General features: G+C 42.4%; 1 protein-coding gene across 5 annotated transcripts in view; it reads right to left on the minus strand.

Moving 5' to 3' along the window:
- LOC145530500 (ATP-binding cassette sub-family C member 4) overlaps positions 1 to 12,073 on the minus strand; it is a 184,821-nt gene that overhangs the window by 52,563 nt on the left and 120,185 nt on the right. For all 5 annotated transcript variants that reach the window (XM_081551978.1, XM_081551977.1, XM_081551976.1 and 2 more), the window contains one exon: positions 4,443 to 4,522. In XM_081551978.1, coding sequence (XP_081408104.1) covers positions 4,443 to 4,522 — 80 coding nt within the window. The remainder of the gene's footprint in view (positions 1 to 4,442; positions 4,523 to 12,073) is intronic.

Here is a 12,073-nt window from a genome sequence, read left to right on the forward strand (position 1 = left end):
GCTAACTTATCTGATAAGCCCACGGCAACCCTGAGGTAACATACAGACTATTGTCATTTTGTATAAATTATTTATTTCCTATGATACATCCAAAAACTTCCCTCACTTCCGGCCTTCCCTTCCAGAAGGCCTCGGCAGCCAAAAACTGGTTTCTGTTCATTCACTCTTGTTCCATACCTGTGTCAACTCAGGTTCCCAAATCCGCCACATTACCCCACGGTTCCTCTGGAATTCTCATGGGAATGCCAGACAGGTATGAAGCACACTCATTTTACAACAAGCTGTGTCACTCATTAGTATGAATATGGATCACTCACTAAAACTAAACATGAAACAAAAAATAACCAAAACCCATAAATGTTCAGTTCAGTTGCGCAGTTGTGTCTGACTCTTTGCGACCCCATGAACTGCAGCACACCAGGACTCCCGTCCATCACCAACTCCCGCAGTTTACCCAAACCCATGTCTATCGAGTCGATGATGCCATCCAGCCATCTCATCCTCTGCCATCCCCTTCTCCTCCCAACCCCAATCCTTCCCAACTTCAGGGTCTTTTCCAATGAGTCAGCTCTTTGCATCAGGTGGCCAAGGGATTGGAGTTTCAGCTCAACATCAGTCCTTCCAATGAACACCCAGGACTGATCTCCTTTAGGATGGACTGATTGGATCTCCTTGCAGTCCAAGGGACTCTCAAGAGTCTTCTCCAACACCACAGTTCAAAAGCATCAATTCTTCTAAAATGTTCACGCAAGTTCAAATCATGTGTTGAAGCCCAAGGGACAAAATTAAGGAAACAGTTTCTATCAGCCCACCAAACTGGTTCACCCTTTAAATAGCGCTTTCTCATCTTAGTCACTTTGTGAGTGAAATGAATGATAAAATCTGACCTCTGACCTCCCTCACTGGAGAAGTACCTTTGGATTCTGTTCTCAGTCTCCTTTCTCCAATTCGCCAGCAGCAGACTCAACTATACCACAACCCAACGGTCCATTTTCTGAACTCGTACTTACAAGACCAACAAAACTGTCATTCTCTTACACAAAAAGTGATGAAATACACACACTCTGCATTAAAAAGTTCCCATGGATAAGTGTAATTACATTATTTCTATATCTATTTGATTTTAATTCTCCCGTAAGGTTATTATCACATGCTTATCAGTAAGAAACAAATGTTAAACGTGTCAGTGTTGGTTTGAATATTTCAAAAGTGGAAAGAGATCTTAGCTTTGAATTTTGATTTGCATTCTACTTCTTGCTATACATCCTGCCAAGCTCTTTCTGGCTCAAGCATCAGAGATGACATGTAGATCAGGAAGGACCACAAGATAAAACCAAGGTTAACGTCTTGATATGGAAATTCCCAACCTTTTCTAAACTCAGCTGATGGGTTTAAGAGGACTGGTGTTGTGTGAGCTTCCCTGAGCACAGGAGCAGCTGCTAGTCACTAAGATCCTTACCCTAAGAGTCCGACGAGAGGTATTAAAACCCAGCATCTCTCGAGGTTGGCAGCAGGTTTTGCTATAAGGACATGAAAGTCAAAGGCAGAGAGGAAATTTTCAATCTCAGTTAAGAAAGGGGATGACAAAACTCTAGACAAGCTGATGGGCCAGACAAGAGACCTTCCATTTCAGGTTCCCATGCACTTGAGAGGATGCTACTGGTCACTGAGATAACACTGAGGATAAGTCAAAGTGGATAAAATGCCCATTCAAAAAATCAGACAATACCTTAAAAAAAAAACTAGATCAAGTTCTTAAGAAAAGTCGTAAGGTGAGTCAAGCTGATTGTCATTTTGACCTTCCTTTGCTTTAATTCAGGAGCCTATTTAGAAATGTAATGAGCAACCCTCTTCATTCAGCTCAGCTAGCAGAGCTAATAGGCTTCTAATTAATTTCCAGAAGATTGCTGTTATAACTAACAGGTTTTAAACATTTGGTTGATTGGGGAAAATGAATTGAATATAATGTATTTGATTTGGAAAATTAGTTTTCATTCTATGTGCTTACCATAATAGTGTTTATTTTAAGTTTACATGATTCCATTAAGAGTCCCAGATCACACCACGGAGTTCTTTTCATCATTACAGAGTCCTACCCAACTTTAAAAAAAAACAAAAAATCAATTTACATTTTTATTTTTGTTGGCCTTTCATTGAGGTCAGGTCAACTTCATTTTTTCTGGCTTTAATAAAAATCGTCTCTTGCTAATACAGCAACAGGCCCAAATACTTCAAAATGATCCCAGTGATACCTCGTCAAAAGCCCACTCATCGAATGCAAATCCTCTGGAGAAAGGCTTCGGCACACAAAATACGATGAACCAGTTACGGCATTGTTTATTAAAGTTTCACTTGATTCCTCCTGACAACCATTTAAACAATGAATGTTGGGAAATGTCCCTCAAAGAATCAACAACAATGGCAGGGATCAGGGCTTTTATATTTAGCTAATACTATTTTTAAAAGGAGAAAATATTTCTTCCTGAAGGGATTATGGCAGCCTTATTAAAGACACCTGCAAACAAAACAAGTGACAACAGATCTTTATCATAATTGATAACTGAGTCATCTTTTATACAAAAACTCCTTTCTTGGAGACAATAATACAGAGATTTACCATTGCTGTTAGATTCAAGAAATCAGCTAATTGGGACTACTGGTATTTAACAATGGTGTGTTCCATCAAGATTAAGTGAGACCCTTGTCTCTCAGGTTAAAAAGAATAATGGTGACACTAGAATTTTCTCCTCACACTACTGAGAATGTTGGACACTGAAAGCTGGGAGCATCCATCCCTGTTCCTCTGTAAGTCATACAAATATATGTGGTGGATTATCATTATGAGGACTAATTAACCATGTGCAAAGCACACAGTGGGCCAATTGGCTCTGGAAACCCAACCTTGGCCCAGCTAGCGGTAGCAAACACACAGAACCTTCCACAAAATCTTCTCAAAGTAATTAACAATCACCCTCAAAACACGGGACTCTTCTGGTAAAAAACTGCTTCTGAGGATAAATTATGTAGCCCGGTAGGACTCAAACATGTAAGTTTGCAAAAGCAGTGGTGGTGGTGGGGGGGGGTGCGGAATCAGACATCTTTGCAGTAAAAACTACTTTGCCTCTAAATCACAGCCTATTTCACGTTGGTTGACAGTGGAAGCTTTCTCCCATTGGCTACACCTTTACAGCCAGATATTCACTGGTACGTTGTTTGTGACTTACAGGAATGCCTAGAATAATTTCAGACCAACTACTGATTTTTCTGACATAGCTAACTTTCCAAATTAAGTACTTTGGACCTCTTTTATAGCAATGGCTCCTGAAGAGAGCCTCAGTTTTGACCTAGAGAGCATTTGAACACTGAAATAAAACTGGGGAGTTGGGAGCATCAGCACCAAGTCATAACTGCACATACTCACCACAACACTTCTCTCCTTCCTGGCCTTAAAATGGGATCATGTTAACTGGCACTTAGAGAAAGTGAAAAGGGTTCAAACCTAGGAATTATTAGCAGCAGCAGCAGCTGGGATTTTAGAAAATATACAGCTTTTGATAAATGCTGCATATTTGATAAATCCAAAATAAACACTTAACAAGGTCCTTGTAGCCTGAATAAGTGAAAAGCAGACAGGGAAAAAAACAACAGGAAAAAAATCCCAATGAGCAACCATACTGAATAAGCAGATGAGAACTGAGATGACTTAACACCATTCCTTAGAACCTCCAAGTTGACAGACAAAACAAAGGCTGGAGAGAAGGTATTTCTGTGGGATTATAGGGTTTTTTTTTTTTTTCAAAGATACCTTAAGATACAGCAATCAACATGTTAAAAGAAAAGCTGGCTACACAAACAAAAAAAGACACTTTCTGAGATGACTTTGATCCCATACTCAAATTATTGGCTTAAAGGTACTTGCTTTTAAGGGCTTTGTATCTGCTCTCTATTGTCCTTGTTAAACTATTATTTTTCACCTTATTATTACTAATCTTTTCTTTGTAAGTAACCACACCTGGCTTTATACAAAAAAAAAGGTGCAGTAAATATTTGTCCTTTGTGGTAATACAATGCATAATTTAGTTAATCTAGGCTATCTTTTCGTGAGAGATGATTATTTCTACATTATGAAATGCACACACAGTAAAGGGAATCCACGCCAGACACCCGGAAGGCAGAGGGAGAACCACTTACCCTGCATGTCGCTGCTTCAGACCAACCCTGACGTGACTGTGTAGCCACTCCTGCCCCAGGTGTTACTCATGTTAACTTACTTAGTCTTCCAGTCACAGCCACACCCTTCTCTCACAAACATGGCATTTATTTAAGATAACAGGACACATCACCAGGCTAAAATACCCACCCTCAGCCCCTAAGAAAACGCCTTGAGAAAAAGGTACTCTGCTCTTCCCCGGGAGAACTCTAACAGGACTGTTAAACATTACCTGGATGAAATCAAGAAATGTCAGGGGCAGCAAGTCATCCATATGCCCAATGTCTTTGGAGAAACGATTTAAAATTCTTCCTGCAAGAACAGGACACAAGAAATTACTTATTTCCCCAGGCAAGCCCTTTAAGAGAAACAATTCATGGACAAATCAAAATAGCATTTTAAATGCATGTGTATTTAATATATTAGGGATTCACATGAAATAAGGCAGTGTCAGTGATGAAGAAAAAAATACGATATTAACAAAAGAGAATATTAGGAAGAGTTGGAGGACTGTAGAATATCCCCTCCTTTTCTGTTCATACTATTTAAGGATTCAAGTGCTAGCTTGGTAAATTATAAAATACATAAACTAATAATCCTAATTGTTACACTAACTATGCTACCAGAATTAATTTTGCTAAGTGATATTGTTTTTTTAAAAAAAAGTAATTACAACCTGTCCTCAATTTTTTAGCCTCCAGGATGGTGCAAAAGCACCTTACATTTTGGGAAATTTGGGGTTCTTTCAATTTCAAGCTGAGCATTTATGACTAGGGTGATAAGCCATTGCTTTCAGAGGTATACCAGATGTGACAAACACACAGCTCACGCTTCAGCATCCAAGAAGACCAGAGGGATGGAGGCAGAAAACAGAAATATTACTTGGTGACTAATGATCACTTCTTATCATTGCTTCTATTTCCCTTCTCAGAATCCACCCAAACAGGATATCCTAAAGGCCGCAGGATTGGAAGATGAGAACTAATTTCTGGTCTTTTTAATGATTACAGTCAAAGAAATTGAAGTAATACACAGAGTTATGCATAGACACACATACACGCATGTGCACACTCACACACATACAATACACAGAGGTGTGCATGCGCACACACACACACACGCACGCACTCATACACACACATACACAGCCTATTTTGATAGTAGCTAGAGAGAAGTGCATTTCTCTACGCCCCTGAATTTCTTTTGTAATAAAGGCTCCAGGAAGCCAGCCTGTAGGTGAGATGAGGGAGCTCTACCTGCTCTCCTTGACCTCGGTCACAGGTGACTTTCTCCCGAGGCCCTTCACACCAGCCACAGCTGGACGGTGAATGAGCCGGGGCCGGGTTTCCACTGCCGGGATGAGCCTGCTCCGCTGCCCTCCTCAAGGTGCCTGGCTCACCAGAAGCGCAGGTGTGCCCACACCAGGAGCTGGAGGCTACTGCGTTTCGCCAGGCCAGACCTTCACAGGCTGGGCCTCAACTTTCCTATCTCACGCTTAGGAAATACAGACCCAGAAACTATCTTTTCGTGATACCTTTGTAGGCCCAAGTAACAACTTATCTGAATCTCTACGAATGCCTGCTTTAGAAGGTGAGTCTCAGGATTAAATGGGCTCATGCAGGTGAAAGAATTAAGTCACAACACCGGGTGAGTTAACAGGTGCCCAACCACCAAGGTGAGACATCATGTCACCTGGCAAAGCCGACCAGGTGCTGCAGGAGGGCCTGCTTGGTAAAAGGCAGACTCTGATTTAGGAGTGCTGGGGGAGCTAGAGGGTCTGCATTTCCTCCAAGCGGCCCTTCCTGCTCTTTCCCAGGCCACACTTCGAAAGGCTCTCCAGCAGTTCTGCTTTAGGGCCATTAACATCTTATGGGCAATTTCCTCACACATTCTTATCCATTTTGTGGCCCACTGGTCATTTTTATACTTCTCAAAGTAGCAATGCCACACTCAGGAATATACACATCAAAAAAAAAAAAAAAGTTAAAGACATAGTTTAAATGTTATGACTTCTTCATTGGAAGAACACAACTTTTTAATGTAGGCAGAATCTGGAAACAAGCGAGTTCGCTATTTGGATTTAAAAACTTGACCCAGCTTTTTGTTTGGTGTCTGTGGGGGCACTTTTGTCATCTAATGCTGTGCAGGCTCGTGGACACAAAGGAGGGGACACGGCAGTTACAGGGACGCAGGACAGCGGGAGCAAGCAGGGGACAGGCGGCGATGACGGAGTCACAGCTGCAGCGGGTGACACCAGAGTGGGTGAGCTGCAGGGTTAGGCTAACAACTTTTCACAGAGGAAACACAGCCCGAGTGCTTGGGAGGAGGGCAGGGGGTGGACTGATGGACAGTGGAGTTTGTCCAGGTGGGAGGAATGACATATGTGCGGACTGAGGGGTGAGAAAGGGCAAAAGCAGGGCAAATATTTGCCTCTCTGATGGCAAGGGCATGCCCTTAGGAGTGCTAAGATAGGAGAGAGCCGAGTGTGAACGGGAGTGGAGGAGAGTCCAGAGTTAGGGGGGACCTCCGCCGAAAAATTCCCTTCAGCCGGCAAGAGGCCTGGCTTCTCTTTTCAAAGCCATGGTTGTGAGAAGGACGTCCTGAGGAGAAGGCTGGGCGCAGAGAGGATGAAGGACCTGCTTACACGAGTGACCCAGGCGAGTGGCAGTCTGAGCTTTCCCAGAAGGTGGCCGAGGACCGATTCTGTCCCGGCCACTGTTCTCACAGACAAACCCTGCCAGACTCACCAGTGGGCCTGGGGTACACACGAGCTTGGGCGCCATGTTTTCCTTGAGGTCATGCCTTGTGGTCACCCCTGCTTGGTTTCCAGAACACCACCACCACATGAGCACCGGAAAGTGCCAGAAACCACGTATGAATCATCTCATCAAAGCTCTCGAGGGCGATGTTGTCCCCACTTTACAGAAGAGGCAGTTTAGGCTTAGAGGCAGGAGGAAATGAACTCACTGACAGTCGGCTATAAAACAGGTCAAGACTTGCATCCAGGGTTACAAAGACTGAGGAAATTCATGTCATCACATTTACGACATAGAGCTATTTTAGCAGACACATCTAAAACCTCTATTAAGTATCTACTAATGAGAATGAACCTATGGCTGATTCATGTTGATGTATAGTGGAAACTAACACAACATTGTAAAGCAATTATCCTCCAGTTAAAAGTAAATAAATTGGGGAAAAAAAAGAATGAGTCAATAAAATTACAGGCAGGGCTGGTGTTAAGCTAGTATGAATGGTGAAGGCCAAACTGGCCTCTGACAGCCCGGCCCCTTCTGACTGGCTAATACGTGCTCCACTGGCTGCTGAATACTTTGAACATTAAAACAGACGAGTTCCTCGGAATTCTCCCCTGGCTAACCATAATTAATGGTTAAAATCTCCACCTCTAATTTAAATTGTACAAGTTACTGAAGATTCAATGAATGGATTAAGAAGTGAATAAACGCGTGAAAGAATGAATGAAACAGACAGTCTAAGAAAAGCATAACTGATTAAGAAAATTCAGGGCTTGAGAACCCTCTCCGAGCCTCATGCTATTCTGTGACACAGGGCAAGTCCCATCACCTAATGGTAACTATGGCAGGGTACTGACTTTGAAGGAGTGGATACACCTCACATATTGCCCCCAGGAAACCACCTGTTGCAGTTGCCATAAATGTTTTTCTACAGTGGGTAGATGTAAGATGTTTTCTACATCGCCTAAGCACAGTGGGGAGAAAAGAGGTCAGGAAGCTAGATGAGGCTAATTCCTTTACCCCTGGATCTTGTGCACACGTCATGTGAGGAGTCTGGCTCACGGCTCACAGAAGGTCAGGACTGGACAGACTAGTGGACAGCAACAGGCAGGAAAAAGACGATGGCTCTGAAACTCTGTGAGTCTGATAAAAACAATGGAGCATGTCCACTGGAAAATGCCTACAGCTTTCATGATTTCTGGGGATTCTTAAACCATGAACCGGGCTTCCCTGGTGGCTTAGATGGTAAAGAGTTTGCCTGCAGTGCAGGAGACCCGGGTTTGATCCCTGGGTCGGGAAGATCCACTTGGGAGGGAATGACAACCCACTCTAGTATTCTTGCCTGGAAAAACCAATGAACAGAGGAGCCTGGCGGGCTATAGTCCATGTGGTTGCAGAGTCGGACACAACTGAGCAACTTTCACATACATACATACATAAACCATGAACCACAGGAAGTAGGGGGGCCACAGGGGCAGCAGGCAATTAAGAAATGTCGATTCTGAGGGACAGGACACCATGCATCACAGGACTCATCCAATCACAGAAACACACCACTTTGCCTCCAAGGTCTTTTTTTCTTGGCACACTGCACCTTGACCATGTTTCAGGACAAAAGGCACAGTCTCCATCTCATACTTCCCAAAAAATGAGAACTGGGGAGTTAAAACACGGAGCAGTCTCGCCTGGGAAACGTGTACCCACAAAAACAGAGGTCAAAAGATCTGTTAATGAAGTCTTCATCTAAGCAGGGACGTCCCACTTCTGCAAAGGCAAATATCAGGAAGTTGCCATTCGGAATACAAAACCAACCCTTCCCTCTCCAATATGCATACAAGAACTTGTAGTGCTCAGAAATGGGACAGCAAAACATTTGGTGTGAAAACGTGACTAAACTTGAAGACAATGGTTCCTCCCACAACCCACCTCATGTTAAGTGACTGAAGGTGAGCTGGAGTGGGATCAACCAACACCCAAATCTGATCTCAGTTTATCTCCAGCGCATCATTTTAATTTCTGGGAACTGCCAACAGTTGTTACACAAATGTGGCTGGGTTGTATTAAGTGTGAGAGCATGGGCCTTTGTTGGGGAGGAAAATGAAACACACAAATGGAGAACACTGTTAAAAATGAAGGGATAAAAAAAATCATACAAATAAACTTATTTAAAAAAAGAAGTAGACCTGCAGACATAGAAGATAACCTTATGGTTATAATAGGGAAGGGGGAAAAGGGATAGACTAGGAGTTTGGGATTAACAGATACATACTATATATAAAATAAACAACAAAGAACTACTGTATAGCAGAGGGAACTACATTTGATATCCTGTAATAAACTGTAATGGAAAAGAATCTGGAAAATGATGGATATACGTATATATGAATAACTGAATTGCTTTGCTGTACACCTAAAACTAATACAACAGTGTAAATAGATTGCACTTCAATTTTCTTTTTAAAAAAGAAGGGGAAGGGAAAAATCATTTTCACTACTGCATTCCTTCCTTTAAAAATTAGATAAAAGCTGTAAGAAGTGGAAAGAGTTATAATTCTACATAGTGTACTATGAGTTATAAAAAGTTTTTGGATGGGAATTCTCTGGCAGTCTACTGGTTAGAACTCTAGGCTTTCACAGCCAAGGGCACAGGTTCAATCCTTACTCAGGGAACTAAGACCCTGCAAGTCGTGTAGAGGCCAAAAAAGAAAAGGAGGTGGGAGGGAGCATAGGAGACACATTCCCTCTTGGTCAAACATTCCTCACATTAGGTTGTGGGCTATTCACGTATCCCACAAATCCTTCTTCCAGTCCAGCTGCCACCTTCTTCACACACATCATCTAGTTTCTAAAACCAGTATCTTTCCCTCCATCCTCATTCATCTTGACTTTTTCTGTGGCAGCTAATCCCTGTAATGACGTTTTATTTAAAAAATCATCTTAGGTGCTGGTTTCCAGGATATAACTATTTTTTAATACCTCTCTTCATTCCTGTGACCCGGCTTGCACCTGCCCCCCCCCTTATATTTGGAACTGTATTCCCCAGAATGGTCATTTCCCGCTAGTTCCGCTATCATCTATTCTCTAAGGACAGTGACACCTGAACCAGAATCGGCCCCTAGTGTCCCTTCATCGGGCTTCCCTGGTAGCTCAGACAGTAAAGAATCTGCCTGCAATGAGCAAGACCTGGGTTTGATCCCTGGAGGAGAGCATGGCTTCCCACTCCAGTATTCTAGCCCGGAGAATCCCCATGGACAAAGGAGCCTGGAAGGCTGCAGTCCATGGGGTCGCAAAGAGTCCTTTCATTGTTGGTGTGTCCAGCGGGTGGGATCTCTCCCCTTGGACATCTCACATGAACGTACATAGTAACACATTATGCAGTGAGGAGGCTGGTACATTTGCATAAAAAGTTTAACAGCCCGATGAATATCTTAAAAAGAATTTCAACATAAAAGAAAATCTTTACAGGCTGTATTTTGATTCTTAAAACTTTTGCACATTAAAAGAAAAACTAAAATCCCAATCCACATTGGGTTTTGATACTTTGAGACAGTCCCTCGGCTTTGAGCAACCAGAGGTTGGCCCGTCAGCACTGAAACAGGTACACAGCAAGGATAGAGCCGACTTCCCCAGCGCCAGGCAGGTTTATACATCAAATAACTTAATCAGAACACAAACTGTTCTTAGATTTCTGGGGAGGTAATTAAATACCAATTCAATGCCAATTAATCACAGTCAAATAAGAGTCTGTCAGAGAAGAACTCTATACACATGCAGGCTATTTAATGGTCAAATACTTGGCAGGATCTTAGTTAAACAATGATTCATTAAGCCTCCTCTGCTACACAATGGCCAGGCTGAACTCCAAGTGAAAGAATCGAAACTCTTTTGTTCTCCCATAAAAAGACATCAAATGCCTGTGCATGATATTCTTTCCTTCCTCACTTAGCAAGCAGCTCAATTTGCATGATTCCGGATATGCTGGGCTGCTCCTGGGCATTAGGGCATCTGTGAGTCCTCCTTGGGTTCTGTGCTCAGTACCAAGGTGAGGAAACTCCCTTCTTCCCAATGGAAAAGGGCTGGACAGCTGACCACGTTCTGAAAATGTTTGCTCTCTCTAAGCAAGGAAAGGACTAAGAGCCCCTACCTTCCAGCAAGCAAAAGCAAGCTATGATTTTTTTCTCGCTTGGCAGCATACTGCCCACCATAAAAACAAACAAACAAAAAACCCTGGAACCACATAACTGTCAGTCCAGGATAAATATTTGAGGTTTCCTGCACCTACCTTATCAATTTGCTTCCTTTAAATTACTTGTCCCTTCAGAACACAACCACTCGTTAAACTCAGATGCCATTTTAAGTTCAACTTTCCCCCAGGTTTCTTAGGCGGACTCAATTACCTTTCTGCAGGTTCCGTTCTTCCCATGGAGAAAATACCAACGAAACGGACATTGCTCCATGTTTGCTAAGGGTTTAGCCTACACTAGCCCTATAAGCATTCCATAGTTTCCGTAACGCTGCTATTTATTAAACGCATAATTTCTGCCCTTCATAACTGATTTAGAGTTGAGTGAAAAGGGCTTTTATAGTGCTGTAAAATTCTACTTGCCTCTTTAGAGAGGGGTTCTTAGGCCGGATTTATTAAATGTTTTATCATGCTTTAAAAGTAAGTGGGACTTCCTTGGTGGTCCAGTAGTTAAGCATCTGCCTGTCAATGCAGGGGACATGGGTTCAATCCCGGGTCCGGGAAGATCCCACACGCTATGCAACAACAATGCCCATGCACCGCAATTATGGAGCCCACGTACCCTAGAGATCGTGCTCCACAAGAGAAGACACCTCAACGACAAGCCTGCGTATCACAACTAGAGAAAGCCCATGTGCAGCAACAAAGACCCAGTGCAGACAAAAATAAATAATTTTTAAAATTTTTTGAAACTGAATGAATAAAATTAATTATATTTTTATTTAATAACAAAATATGTACTAGATAGTATTCTTAGAAGAGGAAGTCTCATAAAAATTATTTTGAAAGATTTTATATATATATACACACATATATATATTATCTGAACCCCCAAACTGAATTTATGATAATTGACCAAAGATA

Source organism: Giraffa tippelskirchi, chromosome 12 (assembly GCF_054371585.1).
Source record: "Giraffa tippelskirchi isolate mGirTip1 chromosome 12, T2T-mGirTip1v1.2.pri, whole genome shotgun sequence".
Lineage (NCBI taxonomy): Eukaryota > Metazoa > Chordata > Mammalia > Artiodactyla > Giraffidae > Giraffa > Giraffa tippelskirchi.